The 26,504-nt window shown below is 37.2% G+C and overlaps 1 protein-coding gene across 1 annotated transcript; it reads left to right on the top strand.

Annotated features, from left to right (window-relative positions):
* The first annotated feature begins 11,125 nt into the window (after positions 1-11,125).
* LOC134679586 (piggyBac transposable element-derived protein 4-like) lies at positions 11,126-14,420 on the top strand. Its single transcript, XM_063538538.1, has 3 exons — positions 11,126-11,662; positions 12,046-12,125; positions 12,346-14,420. Exons 2-3 carry the CDS (start codon positions 12,089-12,091, stop codon positions 14,112-14,114), a joined length of 1,806 nt encoding a protein of 601 aa, XP_063394608.1. The 5' UTR covers positions 11,126-11,662; positions 12,046-12,088; the 3' UTR covers positions 14,115-14,420.
* Positions 14,421-26,504: the final 12,084 nt, after the last annotated feature.

A 26,504-nucleotide genomic window follows, 5' to 3' on the forward strand; every position in this document is an offset into this window, starting at 1 on the left:
TAGATATTCAGACGATCATAGACAACGCTCGAATACACAAGCGACATGTAATGTAAGGTCATTTATCACCCTATTTCACTTTATCCGATATCTTAAAATGATAGTTGTACGGGGTCGGGCTTTAATAATTGGCTGTTTATGTTGATTTTCATCATAATCAGTCGTTCCCTCAATGCTGAGGATCGTGACATCATGTCCTAATGTTGCTGACCAGTCTCTTCCATAGGCTTCTGATTTTCATAGTTGATCCATATGTTCAAAAGGTAAAAACTCCCGTCTTCTAATTAGCACAATTATGAATTAAGGATTTTTTCTCAAAAATGGACGGCAAAGTCGAATTTGCCGTCTAAAAAATAGGTCGCGAAGCGAGTAGTTTATGGTCAGTCAAAAATTAAAAAGTTAAAAACATTGCAGTCTCGATTTTGGGACTGCAATGTTGCATACAAATTCCATTATTTGTCGAGTTCCAAACTTTTTAAAAGTTGAAATGACCATATCAAATGAAGGCACAGGCCCATTAAACAGCCAAACAGATGATTAGTACGGCGACTATTTAGCTGTCTCAAATAGCTTGGCGTATTTTCGGCAGAAAAATACACATCAATTTTTTTATTAAAAAAATAAAAAGGCCGCAAGGGCTATTTTCTGTGAAAATATATACGTAAGAACGTTGGTTTTGTAAAATATTTCTATGATATATATATATTTCTTGCACCATTTTTGAGAAAAGCACTATATATGACTCGGCTGGAAGGCTACTTGCTGGCTTCGGATTCAATTAAACGGACTACCAAGGTCGTCCGTTTAAAACGAATCCTCAGCCTGCAAGTAGCTACTTCCGAGCCTCGACAATAATGTACTATTATATTTGGTTTGATATAATGAATAACTTCCTGTTCTATTTTTGCTACAATAAAGTGAACATTTCCGAGCGTATTGGAGAAAAATCGTTTTCATCATCATCAGCCCGTTTCAGTAGGTACGTCACGTGGCCCGGTCTGCCGCTTTATACATCCAGTCGCTGCTAGCCCTCCTGTGCAAGTCATCCCGCCACCTGGCCAGAGGGCGTCCCACGCTAGTCACGCTACGTTTGCCCAGACGCGGTCTTCACTCCAGAACACGCTTACTCCAGCGATTATCGGTTCTGCGACATATGTGGCCAGCCCATTGCCACTTCAGCGTACTAACTTTCAAAGCTATGTCGGTCACCTTGGTTCTCTAACAAAATATCGTTTCAGTAACCATGTATGTACAAGCGACGAGCTCCTCCAAAGAAACTTACTATCACATATAAAGACAACGCACACAAACTAAACTAAGTTCGGCCGTTTTGGCTTTTTTGTGAGTGCTGCGTACCTATATTGGATATGGTCCTAGGTTAGGTACACACAATGGAATACAAGTAACTTGTAATATGTAGATATTTTCCTGTAATATTTTATATGCTAAATTAATAATCATAATTTCTTCATAGGTTTGCACTACGAATTCATACAAACGGAAAAATCTACACTATTAATGTGCCAAGGCTACTCTTATTCCCTGGGATCTAAACACAGCAAAAGTTTCTATTGCTCCAGGAAAAAGCGCAATTTGTGCCCAGCTCGTATTGTTCTTGATGCTGAAGGCAATATCACAAAGGCTTATGTTGAGCATAATCACGAGAAACCTATTTATAAGAAATGCGGACCGTGGCATGTGAAAATCGCTTAAATATATTGACATCATCTGTGTCAATATTCAGTTTTAGTTTTCGATTTTGGCCACAAGTCAAGATGGTAGAACCTTTTTACACACCGCACCTGAGACCCTAAAAATATAAAATTTGTGTAATCTTAGATTTTATTAAGCAGTAATACACAATGCCCGAATAATAAAGCGACACGTTATGTAAGGACATTCATCACCCTATTTCACTATATCCTATATCTTGAAATGATAGCTGTACAGTGACGCCGTATACATACACATGGCTTTGAAAAGCTGCTTGTGTTGATTTTTCTTAGTTGATCCATATGTTCAAAAGGTAAAAAAATCCTACCGCTCCCGAATCCCGTCCGCTAAAAAAAGCACAATTATAAATTCGTTTTTTTCTATTTGAGCTTGACCTTTTTTGAGAGTGCTGCGTATAATGGATATGGTCGTAGGTTAGGTACACAGAAAGGAATACAACTTGTAAATTTATAGATATTTTCCTGTAATGTTTTATATTTCTTCACAGGTTTGCAATACGAATTCATAAAAACGGAAAAATCGACACTATTAATGTGCCAAGGCTACTCTTATTCCCTGGGATCTAAAAAAGGAAGAGGTTTCTATTGCTCAAGGAAAAGGCGCAATCTGTGCCCAGCTCACATTATTCTCGATGCTGAGGGTAAAATCACGAAGGCTTGTATTGATCATAATCACGGCAAACCTGTTTATAAGAAATGCGGGCCGTGGTATGTGAAAATCAAATGAAATATTGACATAACTACAGATTGTGCGAATCTGGTAAAAAAGTGTAGTGTGTGGAATGGTAGTTCAGATATTTAAAACGCGTAAATTGTATTTTATAAATTAATGCATGTTTATATTATAAGATATAATGTGATGTGAAAAGATGTGTCCTGTAGAGTTTCTAGCCGGACCCATATTGGGATACCCTCCTCGAATCGAGTAGGGAATCTTCCCGGGCAGAGGTGTAGGGTTAGAGCCGGTGTAGCTTTGTTTGGCGTTCATAAGCACATTGCAGCCTACTTGCCTATAAACTATATTTATGTAACTCAGGGCAATATTGATTGACACTGATTTCTTTTTATTTTAGTATGTATTCTCATGAAATTAAATGTACAATTTCTTTTGAGAAAATAAAGTTTTTCAAGCATAATATCAGACGACCATTTCTGAACAAATTACGCACTATTACCACATTACGCAACTATGTAAAAAATGTTAAGGGGCATATGTACTGTAAATCGTTGCACAATACTTGTGGGAATAGGTACTTCGCAACTCTGTCGTGTTTTAATTTATCGCCACCCGTTTTGGATAACCTCTTTTCCGCACTTGTATCGTAAATAACTAGGTATTCCAGTGTTTTGAGTTTTGTTACTATATATGTAAATTATATATTATATAACTTTTAACCGACTTCCAAATGTCAAAGAAGGAGGTTATCTATTCGGTTGTTTTTTTGTAGATCAATTTTACGAGTTTATAACCGTGGGGAAGACAAGACTACTCCTATACGAAGGCTATACTTTCTCCAGCAAAGGGCCGAAGACCGGGAGACACTACTACTGTTCTAAGATTTTTCAGTTTTCACCCTGAAAGTAGTAAATTATTATATTTTTGTTACAACCTTATATTTACAGACACGCACTACGAATACATTGATGTGGGAAAGACAAAATTACTAATGTATAAAGGATACACATTTTCTCACCAGGGGCCAAAGAAGGGCAGAAACTTTTACTGCTCAAGAAGGAACACGAGAAGTAAGTGCCAAGCGCGTTTGGCCCTAGATGTGGATGGCAATATAATAAAAGCTCTTACTAATCACAACCATGAAAAACCAGTGTACAAAAAGATCCATGATCAGTATATAAAAATTTCTTGAAGAAAATTTTGGCCGTTTTGCCAATTCAGTTCCTTTGTCTGACCTATCATAATAGAAAGGTTTTATAATTCTTGAAACTTGAACTGATGATTTTGGTTTTTAGAATACCTAACAATCAAAAGTATCTCCCATAGCTAATTTTTCAATATTATACTTAATTATCGATTTTCGTACTTTTGGTTTGATTTATAACAAAAACACGCTGCAGCGTCGGCAGACGTCGGCCGATACGACTCATTGGCTTGTGTTGTGTATAATCATGAAAAACCTATTTATAAGAAATGCGGACCGTGGCATGTAAAAATCGCATAAATATATTAACATCATCCGTGTCAATATCCAGTTTACGTTTTCAATTTTGGCCATTAGTCAAGATGGTAGAACCGTTCAAGCTGTTTTTACACACCGCACCTGAGATCGTTAGAAATCAAATTTATGTAATCTTTGATTTTATTCAGTGGTAGATATTCAGACGATCATAGACAACGCTCGAATACACAAGCGACATGTAATGTAAGGTCATTTATCACCCTATTTCACTTTATCCGATATCTTAAAATGATAGTTGTACGGGGTCGGGCTTTAATAATTGGCTGTTTATGTTGATTTTCATCATAATCAGTCGTTCCCTCAATGCTGAGGATCGTGACATCATGTCCTAATGTTGCTGACCAGTCTCTTCCATAGGCTTCTGATTTTCATAGTTGATCCATATGTTCAAAAGGTAAAAACTCCCGTCTTCTAATTAGCACAATTATGAATTAAGGATTTTTTCTCAAAAATGGACGGCAAAGTCGAATTTGCCGTCTAAAAAATAGGTCGCGAAGCGAGTAGTTTATGGTCAGTCAAAAATTAAAAAGTTAAAAACATTGCAGTCTCGATTTTGGGACTGCAATGTTGCATACAAATTCCATTATTTGTCGAGTTCCAAACTTTTTAAAAGTTGAAATGACCATATCAAATGAAGGCACAGGCCCATTAAACAGCCAAACAGATGATTAGTACGGCGACTATTTAGCTGTCTCAAATAGCTTGGCGTATTTTCGGCAGAAAAATACACATCAATTTTTTTATTAAAAAAATAAAAAGGCCGCAAGGGCTATTTTCTGTGAAAATATATACGTAAGAACGTTGGTTTTGTAAAATATTTCTATGATATATATATATTTCTTGCACCATTTTTGAGAAAAGCACTATATATGACTCGGCTGGAAGGCTACTTGCTGGCTTCGGATTCAATTAAACGGACTACCAAGGTCGTCCGTTTAAAACGAATCCTCAGCCTGCAAGTAGCTACTTCCGAGCCTCGACAATAATGTACTATTATATTTGGTTTGATATAATGAATAACTTCCTGTTCTATTTTTGCTACAATAAAGTGAACATTTCCGAGCGTATTGGAGAAAAATCGTTTTCATCATCATCAGCCCGTTTCAGTAGGTACGTCACGTGGCCCGGTCTGCCGCTTTATACATCCAGTCGCTGCTAGCCCTCCTGTGCAAGTCATCCCGCCACCTGGCCAGAGGGCGTCCCACGCTAGTCACGCTACGTTTGCCCAGACGCGGTCTTCACTCCAGAACACGCTTACTCCAGCGATTATCGGTTCTGCGACATATGTGGCCAGCCCATTGCCACTTCAGCGTACTAACTTTCAAAGCTATGTCGGTCACCTTGGTTCTCTAACAAAATATCGTTTCAGTAACCATGTATGTACAAGCGACGAGCTCCTCCAAAGAAACTTACTATCACATATAAAGACAACGCACACAAACTAAACTAAGTTCGGCCGTTTTGGCTTTTTTGTGAGTGCTGCGTACCTATATTGGATATGGTCCTAGGTTAGGTACACACAATGGAATACAAGTAACTTGTAATATGTAGATATTTTCCTGTAATATTTTATATGCTAAATTAATAATCATAATTTCTTCATAGGTTTGCACTACGAATTCATACAAACGGAAAAATCTACACTATTAATGTGCCAAGGCTACTCTTATTCCCTGGGATCTAAACACAGCAAAAGTTTCTATTGCTCCAGGAAAAAGCGCAATTTGTGCCCAGCTCGTATTGTTCTTGATGCTGAAGGCAATATCACAAAGGCTTATGTTGAGCATAATCACGAGAAACCTATTTATAAGAAATGCGGACCGTGGCATGTGAAAATCGCTTAAATATATTGACATCATCTGTGTCAATATTCAGTTTTAGTTTTCGATTTTGGCCACAAGTCAAGATGGTAGAACCTTTTTACACACCGCACCTGAGACCCTAAAAATATAAAATTTGTGTAATCTTAGATTTTATTAAGCAGTAATACACAATGCCCGAATAATAAAGCGACACGTTATGTAAGGACATTCATCACCCTATTTCACTATATCCTATATCTTGAAATGATAGCTGTACAGTGACGCCGTATACATACACATGGCTTTGAAAAGCTGCTTGTGTTGATTTTTCTTAGTTGATCCATATGTTCAAAAGGTAAAAAAATCCTACCGCTCCCGAATCCCGTCCGCTAAAAAAAGCACAATTATAAATTCGTTTTTTTCTATTTGAGCTTGACCTTTTTTGAGAGTGCTGCGTATAATGGATATGGTCGTAGGTTAGGTACACAGAAAGGAATACAACTTGTAAATTTATAGATATTTTCCTGTAATGTTTTATATTTCTTCACAGGTTTGCAATACGAATTCATAAAAACGGAAAAATCGACACTATTAATGTGCCAAGGCTACTCTTATTCCCTGGGATCTAAAAAAGGAAGAGGTTTCTATTGCTCAAGGAAAAGGCGCAATCTGTGCCCAGCTCACATTATTCTCGATGCTGAGGGTAAAATCACGAAGGCTTGTATTGATCATAATCACGGCAAACCTGTTTATAAGAAATGCGGGCCGTGGTATGTGAAAATCAAATGAAATATTGACATAACTACAGATTGTGCGAATCTGGTAAAAAAGTGTAGTGTGTGGAATGGTAGTTCAGATATTTAAAACGCGTAAATTGTATTTTATAAATTAATGCATGTTTATATTATAAGATATAATGTGATGTGAAAAGATGTGTCCTGTAGAGTTTCTAGCCGGACCCATATTGGGATACCCTCCTCGAATCGAGTAGGGAATCTTCCCGGGCAGAGGTGTAGGGTTAGAGCCGGTGTAGCTTTGTTTGGCGTTCATAAGCACATTGCAGCCTACTTGCCTATAAACTATATTTATGTAACTCAGGGCAATATTGATTGACACTGATTTCTTTTTATTTTAGTATGTATTCTCATGAAATTAAATGTACAATTTCTTTTGAGAAAATAAAGTTTTTCAAGCATAATATCAGACGACCATTTCTGAACAAATTACGCACTATTACCACATTACGCAACTATGTAAAAAATGTTAAGGGGCATATGTACTGTAAATCGTTGCACAATACTTGTGGGAATAGGTACTTCGCAACTCTGTCGTGTTTTAATTTATCGCCACCCGTTTTGGATAACCTCTTTTCCGCACTTGTATCGTAAATAACTAGGTATTCCAGTGTTTTGAGTTTTGTTACTATATAAATTATATATTATATAACTTTTAACCGACTTCCAAATGTCAAAGAAGGAGGTTATCTATTCGGTTGTTTTTTTGTAGATCAATTTTACGAGTTTATAACCGTGGGGAAGACAAGACTACTCCTATACGAAGGCTATACTTTCTCCAGCAAAGGGCCGAAGACCGGGAGACACTACTACTGTTCTAAGATGATAAGTGGCCGGTGTCCTGCGCGTATCACCCTGGACGAACGTGGCTATATCGCGAGAGCATCCACGGAGCATAACCACAAACACCCGGTTTATACGAAGATCGGTGATCAGTATATAAAAATTTCCTAATTTTATTATTTTTTTATTTGTACTTTAAACCTCATTACTACTTCGTATAGTAGTACAAGCGACATAACATGTCTAGGATGATACGTGGCCGGTGTCCGGCGCGTATCACTCTGGACGAACGTGGCTATATCGCGAGAGCATCCACGGAGCATAACCACAAACAACCGGTTTATACGAAGATCGATGATCAGTATATAAAAATTTCCTAATTTTATTATTTTTTTATTTGTACTTTAAACCTCATTACTACTTCGTATAGTAGTACAAGCGACATAACATGTCTAGGATGATACGTGGCCGGTGTCCGGCGCGTATCACTCTGGACGAACGTGACTATATCGCGAGAGCATCCACGGAGCATAACCACAAACAACCGGTTTATACGAAGATCGGCGATCGGTATATAAACATTTCCTAATTTTATTCATTTTATATTCGTTACTTTTATTTATATATTGTAAATAAAAAAAATATAAGTAACAAGTAGTCTCCTGTACAAGAGTTAATGCCTATTTATGTAATATCTCAATAATTTACATTAAAGAAACTTGCGTTAAAAACGCTCTTGTTTTTTGTTCCGGTGTTGTAGTATAGAAATAACAGTGAAAAATGATTATTTAACAAAATTTTATAGCAAACATTTATTATAACTCTGTTATATTTGGGTTTCCAGCTGACTACCAATTTATACAGACGAGGAAATCAAAACTGCTTCTCTACCGAAACTATACGTTTTCGGAGAAGGGACCAAAAAACGGCAGGTACTATTACTGTTCGAGATCTCTCAGTACTAAGTGCAAGGCCCGACTTATTTTGGACAAATTTGGACACATCGCACACGACTTGGCAGAGCACAATCACGGTCCGCCTGTGTATACGGATGTAGGAGGAATACACGTGAAAATCGCATGAGAACGGGAGTTTTTATAAGGAATTTTAGCAAACGAAATCAAATTGATCACGTTGCAACCCACAGGAAATTTCGATTTTAATTTTTTGCGGCAGGGCCTTAGGTTTCTTAAGCCAAACTCTTAATATACAAGTATTGTAATTCTTTCAATTTGAATATTTTTGTTCGATTATTTATATAAATGGAAAGTGTAGAATACAGTGTGTTTTTTAGAATTTTTCGTATTTAAAATCACATTCCTAAAGTTTTAGAAGTATTTCAGTAAGAAAATGAACATCCATTTATTGTTTCTGATTTCCAGATGTTCAATATGACTACGAGTATGAATTTATTGACACAGGAAAAACCAAACTGATGTTGTACCAAGGGTACACATTTTCGGAAAGGGGGCCGAAAAACGGCAGGTACTACTATTGCTCAAAGAGCCTTGCTAGCAAATGCAAGGCCCGAGTTACCTTGGACAAATTTGGACAGATTATGCAAGCCCATACGGACCATAATCATGATCCGCCGATGTATAAAAATTTTGGAGGAAAATACATTAAAATTGGCTAAATCAAAGTAGCTACGTTTTACGAGTTATTTCTATTCTCTTGTGTCTATAGGTTTAAACCATTTTTCTTATGTTTACTTATTTGACTAGATAATAAATTATTCAAAGAATGTATAAGGGCCACTTGCGCGTTCTGGGGTTTGCCAACTAACTCGGGGTTAACCGTTTATACAGTTCTGAATTGTTGATTAATTCCGAGAGTCGGCTAACCCTGGAACGCGCAAGTGTCTCTCAGCTTCATGGGCAGAGCTCGGCGGGGCTGAGCTGTTTTCAGAGTTTGCACAACATGGACATGCCGTGTCATTCGATGGTATATGTGGTTTAATTTAATAACTAACCCCTCAACTGTGGGAGCGCCTTTCAGGCGGTCATAAAATTGGCGGTTTATCTGTGGCTCAACCTGCCAGGTTCGCATAATTCGCGCCTAAACTTAAGGTAAAATATCAGTGAAACATATGTTTAACTCGCTCTGACATATTTAATCGTGGAGTGAATGAAGCAAGACAGCTAGCAAGCGAACATTTGAATGTTCAACGGTTGAAAAAGTCGTTAAGTTTCGTCAGTCAAAAACAGCCACTGTGACGAGTAGGATGTTGCGTGTTGTTATAGTAAAATTGTAGATTTTTATGGTGAAACCTTTAAAAAGCTGAGGAAATGTACAGTCAAGGAATTTAAATTCCGACCCATTTCGTACTTTGTCACAGTGACAACCGTATGAGGTCTCTAGCGGTTTCATATTGATTGTCACTGTGACAAAGTACGAAATGGGTCGGAATTTAAATTCCTTGACTGTAAGTAAACTTTTGTTAATATTATGTTTGGGTGTGTTTTTAGAATAATATAAGTGCTAAAGGTGTGAAGAAATGACATGCCAAGTCATAGCCGAAATTTTCTTGCTCGGTTTCTTATTATTTGTATAAGTTTTACTATGTCTTAAAACAATCATAATATGTCGTAGTTCATATAGATTATATTAAATACAATGAAATTAGTTTAAAATCTGTTTAAAGTGAATAATAGCTATCAAACTAAATAACGGTCGGCACATAACCTCTCGGGCTGTCGCAACAGACTGGACGAGCACCTGCTAGGCTGTCGCCACAGACGGCGCTGTCATGTTACTAACGCATGTTTGCATAGCACATTCCACTTACTAACTTTACTAATAATCTGATCGCCGAATATTCACAGTTTTTTTTATCGTGTTTTCTTTTTAAGATAAAAGTACTAGTTTGAGAGATTTTATTGTAGGTGAGATATTTATAATTTTTTAACACCTATGTAAGTATACAAGGTGGCCAAAAAAAGAGGGTCATTTCTTTTATGGGCAGATTTGGTATAATAATCTGATTTAAAAAAATTGAATAATAATATTTTTGACGCGAATTTTTTTTTTCTATGGATAGTTGGCCCACTTAAAGATGATCCAGCCCCATACAAAAAAAAACGGGTTGCACTCCGGGAGTGCCGACAGAAGTGAAAACTCAATGACTAGTCTAAAATGTCTGCAGCACTATGTACTATCATTGACCCATCCTCTTTTCTATTGAAAAACTTTACTTCCGAAATTGCTGGCCAGTGAGCTTAAATTTGTAGCGTTAATTGTTTAAAATTCGAATAGAAATTGTAAAGTAACCTTGCAGATCTCGCATCTAAATATATTTGGTAATGATATTTTGAGTTTTATTCACCAGTACTAGAGTTCACTTTTATTAGCGATTTCATCAAGATGTAGCTTTATTGAATTATATTTGAGTGATATAAAGTTAGAATGTAACTGTGAGATCCTCGTATTTCAGCCCGTACAAGATTAAAACATTGAGCTTTATTGCTTAATATAAAAGTCCAGTTTTAAATAATTGACCTGATTATGATACGTTATGACTAAAGTTCTTTGGGGAATAACATTGTCCGTGACACATGACGTCAGCGTTACGTTACGCGTTACGTGTTACGCTGAATCGAGTTTATCATTTTTTCCCCACCTCAAAAAGTGCTCAGCGCCGCTAAAGAAGTTTTCACTTCAAAATTTTTTCGCGAATATATTTTTTTTTATATGATTTCCCAACCAGAGTACGATACCAAATTAATATACCCTTAAAGGGGATGATGAAGGGGAATGACCCTCTTTTTTGGCCATGCACCTTGTAAACAGGGTGTTTTTAGGGTTCCGTACCCAAAGGGTAAAACGGGACCCTATTACTAAGACTTCGCTGTCCGTCCGTCCGTCTGTCCGTCTGTCACCAGGCTGTATCTCACGAACCGTGATAGCTAGACAGTTGAAATTTTCACAGATGATGTATTTCTGTTGCCGCTGTAACAACAAATACTAAAAACAGAATAAAATATAGATTGAAATGGGGCTCCCATACAACAAACGTGATTTTTGACCAAAGTTAAGCAACGTCGGGAGTGGTCAGTACTTGGATGGGTGACCGTTTTTTTTACTTTTTTTTTGTTTTTTTTTTTTTGCATGGTACGGAACCCTTCGTGCGCGAGTCCGACTCGCACTTGCCCGGTTTTTTAATACAGTTGTTGGCTTTAACTTTTTTTTTTTTATATATTCGTTTATTTCAGAACATCTGAAGCAACCGTTTTAGAATCGACATCGCCAGATGCGTTTAGTACAAGTACCATACCTCAGGAACCACACCCGCAAGGGACACAAGTTTCAAAATCAACGGCGCAATTAGGAGCCATACGCCGAGAGACAAAAACGTAAGTTTCGTTTTTAGGGTTCCGTACCCAAAGGGTAAAACGGGACCCTATTACTAAGACTTCGCTATCCGTCCGTCCGTCCGTCCGTCCGTCCGTCCGTCTGTCACCAGGCTGTATCTCACGAACCGTGATAGCTAGACAGTTGAAATTTTCACAGATGATGTATTTCTGTTGCCGCTATAACAACAAATACTAAAAACAGAATAAAATAAATATTTAAGTGGGGCTCCCATACAGCAAACGTGATTTTTGACCAAAGTTAAGCAACGTCGGGCGTGGTCAGTACTTGGATGGGTGACTGTTTTCTTTTTGCATTTTTTTCCGTTTTTTTTAATACAGTTGTTGGCTTTAACTTTTTTTTTTAATATATTCGTTTATTTCAGAACATCTGAAGCAACCGTTTCTGCCGCGATCCGCCGCCGCCCAATGCGGGATAATGAAATAGAAAACGTTCTCTTTTATGGTAAGTATTTCAATATAGTTATTAAACAATACACCGTTCTCACATAATTTTCCTTATAGTACAGTCTGCAGAATAAAATTAACGCTCTCTTCATACATAGGAGATCGTTAATTTTGGGCCCAATAAGAAATAATCGATAGTTCGAGGAGGGTGTTAGCGTCCACTGCAGGTGACTGTAAATACATACTGCTGTATATTCACTTGGTTATTATTTGCACAGGCAGTGACGCAGACGACAGCGAAGACGATGAAGACGAAGAACGGTTTCCTATAGTTTTGCCAAGAGTATCCCGGGTGTACTTATCTGACGTCGACAGTGATGACGAAATAGAGTCATCAACAACCGTGGAGTACTCTTGGCCACCTCCAAATCCAGTCCCTGCTACTTCGGTTGTCGAACCTACGGAGCCAGCACCAGCCCCAATTATAGAGCCCACAGAGCAGCCAACAACAGCCGCAGATTGTCCAGCTCCTTATCCAGCGAAATTTAGGTTTGAATGGAGACAGTTCCCACAGCCTCAAGTTTCACCAAACTTAAGAAGGGAAAGCTTCTCCCAGGCTAATAGACGCACTGCTCTTTATACCAACCCTTACGAAGCATTCGTTGCAATATGGGATCGTTCTATTATTGAGCATGTAGCCAACGAAACAAATAAATACGCTCAGCAGTTAGCAGCGGCAATGCTGCTGCAGGGAATTGCTCCCAATAGCAGAATAACAAGATGGGTAGACACAACAGTGGACGAGTTATACACTTATTTTGCTTTAATTTTGGCCATGGGTATCGTAGTGAAAAGCCGTCTAGACGAGTATTGGAACACCACCAAAGACATATTTTGTACTCCAGAATTCTCCACCAATATGTCTATCGACCGCTTTTTACTGCTGAGCAAGTGTTTGCACTTTAACGACAATGCCACATGTACCGCTGACAGACTTTCAAATGATGAAGCGAAATTGCATAAATTGTTGCCTATTGTGCAGCATCTCAATATGAAATTCTCTTCATTGTACACTTTAGGCCAAAATATTGCATTAGACGAAAGTTTAACACAATGGAAGGGTTGGCTAAATATTAAAAACCACATACCTAACAAGGCAGCACAAGTAGGCATTAAAACCTACGAAATATGCGAATCCCAAACGGGCTACCTATGGCGATTTGAGGTAGAGGCAAAACAGGGCGTCACAAACCAGAATGAACAGGATCCCATATCTGGAAAAATACCGACTCTTGTGCTTAAACTTCTCCGTGGTTTGGAGCACAATGGTCACACAGTTTGGATGGATAACTATTACAACTCCCCTGCTCTAGCGAGGGAGTTGAAGCTTTTGGGGTTTGACTGCGTTGGTACTCTACGCACAAATCGTCAATTCGTTCCCGTTGAGTTGACAAATTTGACAAATAGGGACATGAATGTCGGCCAGGTGTGCGGTTGCACATCCGGAGATGTTGATCTCATTGTATGGCGAGATAAGAAGCGTATTGCTCTTATTTCGACATACCATGGCTTAACAACTCTGGAATGCGGTGGCATAGTCAAACCTGCTCTCATACACGATTATAATATCTGTATGGGAGGGGTAGATAAAAAAGATCAAATGCTAGCCATGTACCCCATAGAACGGACACGCACAAAAGTGTGGTATAAATTTTTTTTCAAACGGCTACTAAATGCTAGCACATTAAACGCGTTTATAATGCTCAAACAAAACGACCCGTTAATGACACACCGAAATTTTCGTAAAAACTTGGTGATTCAGTTGCTTCAGCGTCACAAGCCAGTCTCGCCACGTCCACCGGCAATTTTAACCACACCCGGAAGGCATATGCCTAAATATTTTGAAAAAGTGTTACAACAAGCTGGTTACACCCGGCATCGACGAAGGAAATGTGTTGTGTGCCGCAAACCCACAATTTCATACTGCGAAGGGTGTGATGGCAAGGCTTTGTGCGTATCGTCATGCTTTTCACTGTATCATCCTTAGAGGTCACAGCTGTAATAATAAAGATTCTCATCCTATAGTCTTTAGGTTAGCAGTCCTTTCTGTAATGTTCGTTTTTTTAGGGTTCCGTACCCAAAGGGTAAAACGGGACCCTATTACTAAGACTTCGCTGTCCGTCCGTCCGTCCGTCCATCCGTCCGTCCGTCCGTCTGTCACCAGGCTGTATCTCACGAACCGTGATAGCTAGAAAGTTGAAATTTTCACAGATGATGTATTTCTGTTGCCGCTATAACAACAAATACTAAAAACAGAATAAAATAAAGATTTAAATGGGGCTCCCATACAACAAACGTGATTTTTTACCAAAGTTAAGCAACGTCGGGAGTGTTCACTACTTGGATGGGTGACAGCTTTTTTTTTGCTTTTTTTTGTTTTTTTTTTTTGCATTATGATACGGAACCCATCGTGCGCGAGTTCGACTCGCACTTGCCCGGTTTTTTATTTTTGTACTTCACAGGTTAACTAGTTACTGTTGTACTGTAGTGTGTAAATAAATGATTTTGATTTGATTTTTGATTTGATTATCGTGCACCTGTGGTTAGAAACCCTTAGTACGCGAGTTTGACTCACACTTGGATGGTATAATAGTAGTTTATGCAACTGATACATAATGATAAGCCTTAAAACACGAGTGTGATTTAATGCAACGAGCGAAGCGACTTGCATTATACACGAGTGTTTATGGCCTAATTATGTACAGTTGCATACATTACTTTTTCTACAAGTCAAAAACAATACATAAGTAGTACACATACAACTCAATCTTACAAATATAGATGTTGGAGAACGCAAACGAAGAAACGAACCCGCGCGCGGCCGGACGTGCCCCGCCAGCCGTGGCGTTCGGGAGGGCGACTGAGTGAATGATTTAGGGAAGTGTCGCGGTTTGTATGGGGACTAATACATTCTACGATACTTCTCTTTCCACATAGGCTATAATAACACAGCTCAGCGCAACTGTGATGAGTGAGAGCAAGGGCTGGACATTTAATTTGTAAGATTATAGTTTGGTCCATGAAGTCTTTATACTGAGATTGACGAGTAGAAAAAATTTAATATAAATTAATAATTATGCAAGGCTTTTAATATGGGTACTAGGCGACAGTGATGATGATGATGATGATGATGATAATAATAATGATGGTGGTGGGGTTTGCTACTAAGATTTTAAGTGTTACTCTTCACACATTCTGAAATATCCCTTTATTGCTCTTACGGTCTAGGTATGTCCATATTAATCAAACCATATAGATGTGATTTGGTCTATATATGTCTTGTTTTCACATTAAGTTTTTAGATGTTTTTTGTTTAATATGAACAAGTGCGATTATTTATTATTAAATATTGTTTCATTAATACCCTGAGAAACGGAATATCTTTGGATTAAAGCTGCTGGTTGCTGTGATTTTTCAACATTTTGTGGGCTATCAATGGTGCATGAATAAATAGAAGCATTTTTTTAAACATTTCTTACCTTGAACTACTGCACCTGCATTACCATTACTTTGGCCACAGATAGTTTACAACTTAAATTTCTTATTTATGTATAAAATTATAACATAGGGTGTGGTAGGACTCCACAATGCATGTAATTAGAAACTTATTTACGTGCGCCATTTCTAGGGCAGACATAATTTCAATATAGTTTTCAAATGGTATATATCATGTATTTAATTGATAAGCCTGACATTTTATGTTTTTTTGATGTGTATGATTACATTATGTACATAATTAGAGTAACAGATACGCCTAAAAACTGTTAATTTTTTTATTACAATAGAAAATGAAAGATACATTTCGGTACCTATAATTTGAATTCGACTGTACAGTTATTTTATGTTAGTTTAATGGTCGTAATTTTAAGTAGCAGTTAGATAATTAAATAAAGGGCAGACAAAATACAAACTATAGACTGTATCATTGTAAAAAACGGAATAAATCGCAATTTTCCACTTGCACGTGGACCTAGAAACCCTGTCTGTGGAGCAGACCCCTTAGGCTGCCACACATGAGGGGGAGCGGCCATATTCATCTCCCACAGCTGAGGGGCTAAAGAAATTATTTTATTTAGGCTGCCTTTCCGCTACGATCTTTACATCGCCATTAAATCAAATGAATTTTATAGCAAGCTTTTTTAGTAAACCTCTTCAAATAATATTTATATTCATCCATATACTACTATTAAAGTTTGTTTGTACATAAGGCATTGTTATTTTAGTTTAATTATAATTAATAAAGTTTTATTTTCTTCTTCTTCTTCTTCTAAGAAGCTTTATTTTAATATTTCTTTCTAAGGTGTATCTATATTAATATCTACACTTGACATAAGTGACGTCAAAATGGCTCACCCCTGCCGAGCTCTGTTCATGGGCATCTTATATTTAGAAATTGAACTTGTAGTGAAAAGCATGTCGAAAATGTAGTTACAGTGTATAAAAGTGAATCATATCGTATACCTATTAAGTAAGTAAGAATTGATTTATTGCGTATGTTATTATTAAACAAGTCATTAGTGATGTATTGAGGAATAAATGTGAAATGACATTCTTGTCTCGATTTTTATTTTATTATATCACTACTTATATTTGCTTACCGTAATAATAGAATTTATCGAATGCACAGTCGGCTTAATGTCGCATTCGCGTAGCACACCAGTATATATGTTAAGATGTTAAGCTAATTATTTTGCAGACTGTACGATAAATTACGTACGAACGAGGTACTATTAATTATCAAGGTCTGTGATAAGGCTAGTACATACTTATAAATATAAATACATGTATAAATAATGCATATATTTGTAATAAGATTTATAGCCTGATATAAGAAACTGCACCCGTATTACTTTCTTATTTAATAATATAATATGTAAACATTTACTTAGATGTCGCATCATTAGAAATACCTAACGATATTTCAAGATAAACAAATAAATAAACCAATTGAGATGTGATATCGCAATGTTCTTCACTCTAAAAAACAAATACCTACCAATAATATAGTATGTAAAATTGTTTACAGGTATCCAATTTCTTGATACGAACATCGGTACTATTATGATGTACCAGAACTATACATTTTCCAAATGCAGTGCTACTAGTTATCGCTTGCGATGCTCGAAAGCATTTAGGGGGAAATGCAAAGCCAGGCTGAAAGTAGACGACGATTTTAATGTAATTTTCGCAGTCACCGAGCATAACCACCCAGCACCAGTTTATATGAGAAGCGAAGATGGAACTTACATTAAACTTGAGTCGTAGGTTAAGTTTTGAAAAATTCATCAGATTCAGTTTTGGTATTTATTAAACTATAATTCGGCTACTCATATTAGCTGATCTAGAGTAGATATACCTGCTGTGTCGCCGCAGGAAATATACCAGTGTCTATGAAAAATTGAGAATTTAGAGAGATAACAGTCAAAATTGAAATTTATCCATGAGTCACATTTAGATAAATATAAAGACTGCACCACCGTCAATATATTCGCTAATTAGGTGTGTGGAACTCATATTTTTTGTATATTAGGTATATTGATTCGTGTAAGATAAAAAAAAAGAACAGGGGTATATTAAATAAATAATATTATTCTTATCTAATCTTTCAATCGTGTCTTTGGCTAAAAATAGATCGTTATACAGTTTTTTTTAGTTATTGATTCAGATGTTAATGACTAACCGATGTTTTCATCTTTTAGTTGACGCTGGCAGCACCGATGGTGACGTTGCGAGTGACGAAGACTCCGAAGGTGAATCTGATATTGAATTTGACTTCGGATTCGAATGCAATGTTGAAATCTTGGAGTCCGAGGAAGAAGATTCAGTCGATGACTGGAGTAAAGAAAAGATAAAATGCAATATACTTCCTTTTAGCAACAAAACTGGTTTGAAAGTCGAGGATATAAAAACAAATGAGGCAATGGACTATTTTGATATCATCTTTACAGAGAATTTTCTTACAGGTCTTCTAAGGAATATGAACGATCAAGCACTAAAGTTGTTTCAGCTCAAAGATCCTGCCTTTGCTAGAATGACTAAGTTGAAACCGTTTACAATGAACGATTTGAGAGTATTTTTGGCGTTGTACCTGCACATGGGCATAATTCAGATGCACGGAATGAGTGACTATTGGAACAAAGGCGAAAAGTTTGGACTTAATTTCTTCACTAAACATATGGCACGCAATTTATTCTTGAGAATGTGGCGATGTATTGATTTTGATCCAAAAGTTAAGGTTGGGGACTTTAATAAACTTACTGAATTAATAAACAGTTTCAACAACAATATGGCCATAGCATATCAACCAAATAAAGTATTATGCATTGATAAGAGTCAAGCTGTTTGGAAAGAGACAAGCATTCGTTGTAAAAACAAATCTCGTGAAATGGTGAACATTTATCTGCTCTCTGATGAGAATGGTTATATACTGAAAATCTATGCAGGTACAGAAAAACTAGAAGTTGATAAAATTGCCAAAACCCTGCTTGCGGAAAGACTGGGAGTTGGACATGCAGTTTACATGGTAAAACCTTCGTTGAAATTAGCTAAATATTTAGTATTGAATAATACTCACGTAACAGGTATTTTGTGCCTCAATCAAAACTACTTACCTAAAATCTTGAATGACGTCAAGTTGAATCCAAATGAAAAACTTACACTGTATTCAAAAGAAGGAATTTGCGCTACAAAATGGCAAGGGCGGCAAACAGTTATGGGATTGTCAACGGAACACGACGACTCGTGGCAAACTTATACTACGAAAACAGGAAACAAGTACAAACCAAAACTTCTCCTTGAGTATGATAAACACATGACAGGTATAGAAAAGCACCATCATTTCGTATCGTATTATGGAGCTGTGTATAAAAATAAGAAGATACAGTGGCACAAGAAATTGGGGTTACATATTTTAAATATGATGTTCTGCAACGCTTATATCCTTTATAACAAGTCTTCTATCAAGCCTCTTGCAATTCAGGATTTCAGATTAGCGCTAATCGATGCTCTGGTTTCTGATAACAAAAACGTTAAGTTTATTCCTGTAGCCGAGTCATTTACTTTGCACACGCCATATAAATTACCGAGAGATCCAAAAAGCAATAGGATCAGAAGAAAGAGGTGTGTATATTGCTGGACTACGACCAATAAAAGAATCGACACAGCTAGTTATTGTCCTAAATGTCCGAATGCTCCAGGATTGTGTCAGGGGAAATGTTTTGAGGAATTCCATTCAATGCATAACTTGATATAAGAAATTGGTGAAAGAATTGATTTAGCTTCTTCCTCTTGTATCTTATACTGATTGCCACGGTGTTTGTGATGATGTGATCTCATTTTCTGATCTGTATGCGTGGTTAGAAGTACCAAGTAGGTACCTTTAATGTCAAATGTGAATATAGCATGAAATGCAATATTGCTGAAAAAATGTTTAGTTACGTTATGTTGGAGGAATTCTACATACTATCTATACAATAGTAGGTGTAAATCTATAAATAGTACATATATTACTAGACTTCACCATAATAACAACAACCTAATTGGATATTATATACTAAATCATACTATTTATATTATTTGATAAAATAATTGGAATATGTAGGTAGAAGTAGGTAATAATAATAGTAATTTTTCAATTAATTACATTATTTTAGGTGTACTTGTTTTATGTATTCGTTTTGCGGTAAATTTAAATGTTAAGATGTTTTAGTAAGAATAAGTATTAGAATTAAATAGGGTAAAGTCTGGATAGAAGAAGAAGAAGTATAAGATTAAGTATTTGTAGTTTATAGACAAGGTGAAGGTAAATAACGTGAAAATAAAGGACTATGTTTAAAGAAAAATGTTTACTTTGTTTTAAATTCTAAAATAGAAAGAATCGCTTGAAGTGCTTGAGCTGCATGCCATAAAATAAGAAGCCATTCTTATCAAAGGAGTTTGCCACATTTAAAAGTTTGTTGAATTCACTGACAGCAAAAAGAACTCGATCTTTCGTGACTTATATTTATTCTGGCGTTAAAAGTTCACTCGTATTTTTTTACTACAAACTTTTCCCTTTACAGCTAACGACTTCTATGTAGTGCCTCTCCGCAATAACAAATCCGTGGTGATGTGCCAAAACTACACGTTTTCGTACCACGGCTCTACCGGCCGCCTGCTGATTTGCTCACGGCGCGCTAGAGGGCGCTGCCAGGCGCGAGTCAAGTTCAACGCGAAGGGGGAAGTGGTTTATGCCAACCATGAGCATAACCATCCGCCGCCGCAGCTACATAGGACTTCTGATGGGCAATATATTAAACTATAAAGGGATAAATAAATAAAGCATTTTCAATACTCGTTAGACGGATGAATGTTTTGGAATGCAGATACAATGACAGGACTTTAGGTTGTTAGGTTTCTTTATTTAAATGACAACGAAAAGATGGAACGGAATTACTCTACTTATGTATGGTATATAATTTATTATTGTGATTGGACACTTTTTGTTCCTCTGTATTATACTCATATTTGTAACAATAAATCAGTGTTTAGGATTATTATTTTTAAATATTAAACAAAAAGTGTAAATAGTAAAATCACTTCCTTTATTCTACTTATGTGGCATTGCTATGCTAGACGTTCGACCCCTCTTTTTCTTGCAGGTCATAATAGAAGGAGGCGGAGTCAGATCTGAAGCGGACTGTGCATTTGAACCTATTATGTTTGGTCAACACATACATGTGTATACACTTTGCCTTTTTCCTATGTTAAGCTTGACCTCTTTTGTCCCCAAATTGACAAAACTTTTACTATGCTTAGTTAGTACAAGGCGACGATATACAATACTTTTACGTATCTCATTTATCTGTATACCTGTTTCAGCTTTTTTAGGGAAAAGACGACTGACTTCGGCTGAAAAAATGAGGCGGTACAGGGAGCGTCTGAAGAACAACCCGGAGAAGCTTCAGGAAGTTCGTGAAAAACAGCGGCAACTGATGAAGTTAAACAGACAGAAGAAAATGCCGTGGTGGCATCATCCTTGGTCGTAATGTAATCAATTACTTTTACCGTAAATCCAAATAAATGTCATATTATACGATGGAAAAAACCGGACTAATGCGAGTCGGACTCGCCCACCGAGGGTTTCGAGTTACTTTTTAGTATAAGTCCGTAAATAATCAGTCTTAGGTAACTGTTTTTATAGCGGCAACGGAAATACTGATCTGTTTATTCAACTCATGAGATACAGCCTGGTGACAGATATGATGATGATGATGATGATGATGACGTATCCGTCGACGGCGACACCCGGACAAATCAGTATCAGGTATTCAGTAAAGCCTGACGTGCATGGGCTCGAACGTGACTTGCGAAACCGAGTTTTGTTTTAAACTTCCGGCCGCAAGACATGCAGTAAAGCTCGCCATTAGAGAAGACAGATAATGGTGACAGATATACAGACAGACGGACAGTGTAGTCTTAGTGATAGGGTCCCGTTTTTACACTTTGGGTACGGAACCCTAAAAATGACCAAGGCCTTCAATGTTCAGAGCTGAAAAAGAACCTGCGTCCTCTGTTTGCGCAACAGATGCCAATACGAGTAGTTATAGAGTAAGTAAGTAAGTAGAGTAAAGTTTATAAGTATAATAGAATTTAATTTTATTATCATTGGCCTTTACGTCTATTGCAGACGATTTATGGTGTAACATACATTACACCGCCTGGGACGGAATTAAGGAAACGCAGGGATGCCCAGCACCTGCATTACCCTCTCGGCTTCACTGTCTTATGCCACAGGAAAGGCGAGCCAATACGTGCGGAGACAGGTCAGCTGCAGGAATCTGCCGCATATTTCAGGTTGGACCCTACTCGCGCCTTACGGAAACTCCATGCCGGGTTTTATTTTGGAGTATCCTTCTCCTAGATGGATTGCAAAACAATGCTAAGAGGACCATCTCCCCTGTGACGAAATAGCTTCTTGCTTCGTTTGTGGACTTAGTCGCCTCGTACGACACCCTATCCTATGTGAAGGTTGGCGCTATTCTGAAGCCGGCCACCACACGGCACAATTTTATTATAGGTAAGACATATAATAATTATAACATAATCATCCTGTAACAAATCCTTTTCACGTCTTATGAAGAGTAGCCGATTTCGTTTGTTACAATTATGGTACAAGTTGAAACCCGGCAACTTGTCGCGACTGCAGACGACGTGTCGCGACTGCAGACGACATGTCGCGGCGACACGACGTGTTTCCATGTATTTCTATGACTTTCGAAGACGCCCGACCGTGGATCGCTTCTCTCACTCTCAATCGAAACCAACTGCATATGGTGCTACCCTTCTGCAGCCGGGTTCGAAATTACCACAGCCACATGACCCGGCGTTCCAACTTGTAGGAACCTTTATTGGGAAGGGACCCACTGATTAACAGTCCGCCGGACGTTATCAGCCTGTCAGTCAGAACAAAATTTTGACAGTTACGAACAACTGACAGGTTACGATACCGTCCGGCGGACTGTTAATCAGTGGGCCCCTGTAGGTACGAGCCGGGGATCGGACCCCACGACTACCGATTTAGAAGTAGCACTTGTTATTCATAGGCTAACAATGCTTTGAAAAGTCTAACACTTCTTATCTTAAGCTCTAATTAATTTATTATATTACCATTCATAAGGCTTGTATTAGGTTCGTGTATGTACTTTTAGACAAAATAGCAAAGCATTCTTGCATTAAATAGATACATTAATGTTTGATGCTCATGTGTGTACGTTTAAAGTAAATAAATAAATTGTGTATTTACTTTATTTTCATTTCATACATAAATAAATTGTGTACTGAACTCTTTAAGTTGAATGAGAAGAGTCGTGAAATGTGTGGGCTCCAATTACATTCTACGACTCTTCTCTTTCCGCACAAACTCTAATATTACAGTGTTAGTGATAGGCTTTATTAGGATTCCGTAGTCAACTAGAAACCCTTATTACCTTTTATTACATTACCTTTTATCACACTAGGTACATCTTATTAAATTTCTTACAGACTTTTTCGTGTAAATTACGGATGTTACACTCATTTGTAACATTTGTTGTTTGATGGTTGACTGGTAGAGAATGCCATTAGGCATTAAGTTCGCCATGTGTACATTTTTTTTATGTTTTGTGCAATAAAGTTTAAATAAATAAATAAATAAATTTGTGCTATTTAACAGCTATGCGAATTATGGCGTTGGATGATGATTAGATTCCCTTTTGCATAGGGAGTTATTACTTTATTTTAGGAAGGGTAGCCACCTTGGTTTTTTGGTGCAGTGAGGGTGAAGGGGGGGGGGGGGGTGATTTGTGTCATTAATTTTGAAAAGAGATGCTCTGTGAATAGCATCATTCGACGTTGTATATTGTGAGAAGTTTTATTCGAAACATTTAACTTCGTAAATGAACTCGTTAACAACTATTTCAGAAACCCTCGAATATCTGACACTAAACAGCGGCCGTCAGATCATCATGTACCAAGGCTTCACCTTCTGCTACCACCAGCGCGGCACCAACCGTCTCCAGTGCTCCAAGAAAATCAGCAACCGCTGCGAAGCCAGGCTGAAGCTCGACGACCATGGCGTGATCACCTTCGCCGATACGAGCCATAACCACCCTCCACCTATTTATATGAAGTCTGACTGTGGGACTTATGGACGTGTACGCATACGTCGGAAGTAAGTTGGAGTATAATGCAACTATGTTGTCATGATGATTGAAGGAATGCAACGCGACTTCGGTCGGCTACTGAATTATTAAAATTAAAAAATAAACCTTGTTTATAGTTGACTGATTTAAGTTAACGAAATGTGTAAATAAGTAAGGTTATCTTCTGAGTGTTTTGGGGGTCAACTGTAATGTTAAGCCTTCTTGCGAGTACAAGAAATTACAAAGTGCCTGTATTGGTGTGCTGCGTCGTAAAATGCGAAAACCGGTGGTTCGTTGTTTGTGGCGTATGACGCAAAATATTTCGTCTTCACGCTCATTAGTCAATGAATTATTTTAAGTTTAGAGATATTTTCTAAAGCTAGTTAAGAATCTCATTTGCGTTTGTAGTGTAAACTAATGTTATACTTTATGCATTCCATAAACAGTAGTATCGGCCTACGAAAATGTACATGGCAAATTGGCTAAGTAGGTACCTATAGTTATTGATATTTTGTCACAGTTAACCAGTTGGAAAATTGGGATAGTTCTTAGTTTAATTTACAGTCTCATACTCCGTATTTATAATACTCTTGTTCTAATGAAGTAGGTGGATAAATGGTCATTAGGCATTAATTTCGCCATTTATAAATATATTTTTGTTATTATAAATAATTAAATCAGTCTTAACTATTAATGAACGGTTACGTAAAATTTAAAAATGGTCCCTATATAAGTATTCTGTAGGTAATAAGAAATCTTTATCATATCATATTTATGTAAAGTATGTATAATTAATTTAGTCACGCTTATGTGATTATTGGGGAAGTGGGGCGACACTTATGAGTCAGAGCCATGACCCTCGCTTGGGTCATTTCGGACGCAAATGCTTTAACGGTTTAACGTGGAAAGGAAAAGCAGCGGTGAGCGTTATACCTTTAAATACTTTACAAACGGTCTGGAAGGTGGACATAGGTCGCGTTTTATGATTAGGGCCTTTCGTTATTATGTTAATTAAGATAATAGTTTATTTTAAAATTATGTTGCTTATGAGATTTGTAAAAAAAAATATATCAATAAATAGGTATATATTTTTAACACGTCTTTCCTTATTTTATAGTTTACTTATTAGACACTTGAAGTACTTTTAAGTACTTGTGGTTACCCACCCACCAAGGGTGTGTGGGTGTGTGGGGGTGGGGGGGATGGGTGTGGTACCCATCCATGTGGTGTTTTGCTGACTGCAGATAACGTCACAAAACCCGGACACAATAGGCTAGTTGACAATTTTTAGTGTTCCGTACAAAACTTTGTTTACGGAACACTTATGGGATCACTTCGGTCTTGCAAATCAGTTAAATACGTTTTTCTCAGAGACCGTTTGACATAGATACCTAAAATTTGGAACAGTTATAGCAATTACCACCACTCATATTGTAAATAAGTCAAAACTGCTTATTTCTTATTAAAGGGGGAAATTTAGGGGGTTGAGAGGGGTAGGCTGAAACTTTTTTCATTTGTAAGAATCGTGTGGGGTACCATTAGAAAGCTTGCAAAAAATTGAGTCGATGGACTGATTTTGACTTCATTTTAGACTGCAATAGTTTCGTCAAAAAATGCATTTAAAGTTGCAAGTTTTCATACAAAAATTTTCACCTCTGTCCTGGCGATTTTCGCGAAAACTATAGCTAACAGGCAGCTGACCAGTCAATACCCAACTTAAAGAAGCATGGAGACGGCGGGAAAATTATCAGCTTAACTTTATCTTTATTAGTTTTTCAACTGCAGCTTGACCTTTGGTTGCTTAGGGCTAGCTAACTGATGCTTACACTGGTCAATTCATATTAGGCGAGAAACATCCTTAGTTAAAACTTTGGCATTGAAATTTATGACTTATGTCTTTGACACAAAGTTTAATTCTGCTTGCTTATTTTTGTGGGATATTTAATTTTATCTCAATAGCCTACTATAAGTATGCGAGAGATCTACAAAATCCGACCTTATTATATTGCAAATAAGTTTCAATTTCGAACGGGCTTTCCAACCAATGGACTAGGTAATTTAAAAAATCTGCAAAATTCAAATTAAGAATTCCGTTCTTGACTGTCGTTGTGTTTTTTTTTCCACAATAGGACACATAGAGTTAGTAAGGCGTATAGAGATAATATAGTACATTATTGTCGAGGCTCGGAAGTAGCTACTTGCAGGCTGAGGATTCGTTTTAAACGGACGACCTTGGGAGTCCGTTTAATTGAATCCGAAGCCAGCAAGTAGCCTTCCAGCCGAGTCATATATAGTGCTTTTCTCAAAAATGGTGCAAGAAATATAAATATCATAGAAATATTTTACAAAACCAACGTTCTTACGTATATATTTTTACAAAAAAAAGTCCTTGCCGCCTTTTTATTTTTTTAATAAAAAAATAGAAGTGTATTTTTCTGCCGAAAATACGCCAACCTATTTGAGACAACTAAATAGTCGCGGTACTAATCATCTGTTTGGCTGTTTAATGGGCCTGTGCCTTCATTTGATATGGCCATTTCAACTTTTAAAAAGTTTGGAACTCGACAAATAATGGAATTTGTATGCAACATTGCAGTCCTAAAATCGAGACTGCAATGTTTTTAACTTTTTAATTTTTGACTGACCATAAACTCCGCGCTTCGCGACCTATTTTTTAGACGGCAAACTCGACTTTGCCGTCCATTTTTGAGAAAAAG

Source organism: Cydia fagiglandana, chromosome 2 (genome assembly GCF_963556715.1).
Source record: "Cydia fagiglandana chromosome 2, ilCydFagi1.1, whole genome shotgun sequence".
NCBI lineage: Eukaryota > Metazoa > Arthropoda > Insecta > Lepidoptera > Tortricidae > Cydia > Cydia fagiglandana.

Bases quoted from the DNA above. Each gene is read 5' to 3' on its own strand.
- LOC134679586 (XM_063538538.1), top strand. From the start codon at position 12,089: ATGCGGGATAATGAAATAGAAAACGTTCTCTTTTATG. The intron at 12,126-12,345 runs GTAAGTATTTCA...TTATTTGCACAG, and splicing joins AGAAAACGTTCTCTTTTATG to GCAGTGACGCAGACGACAGC.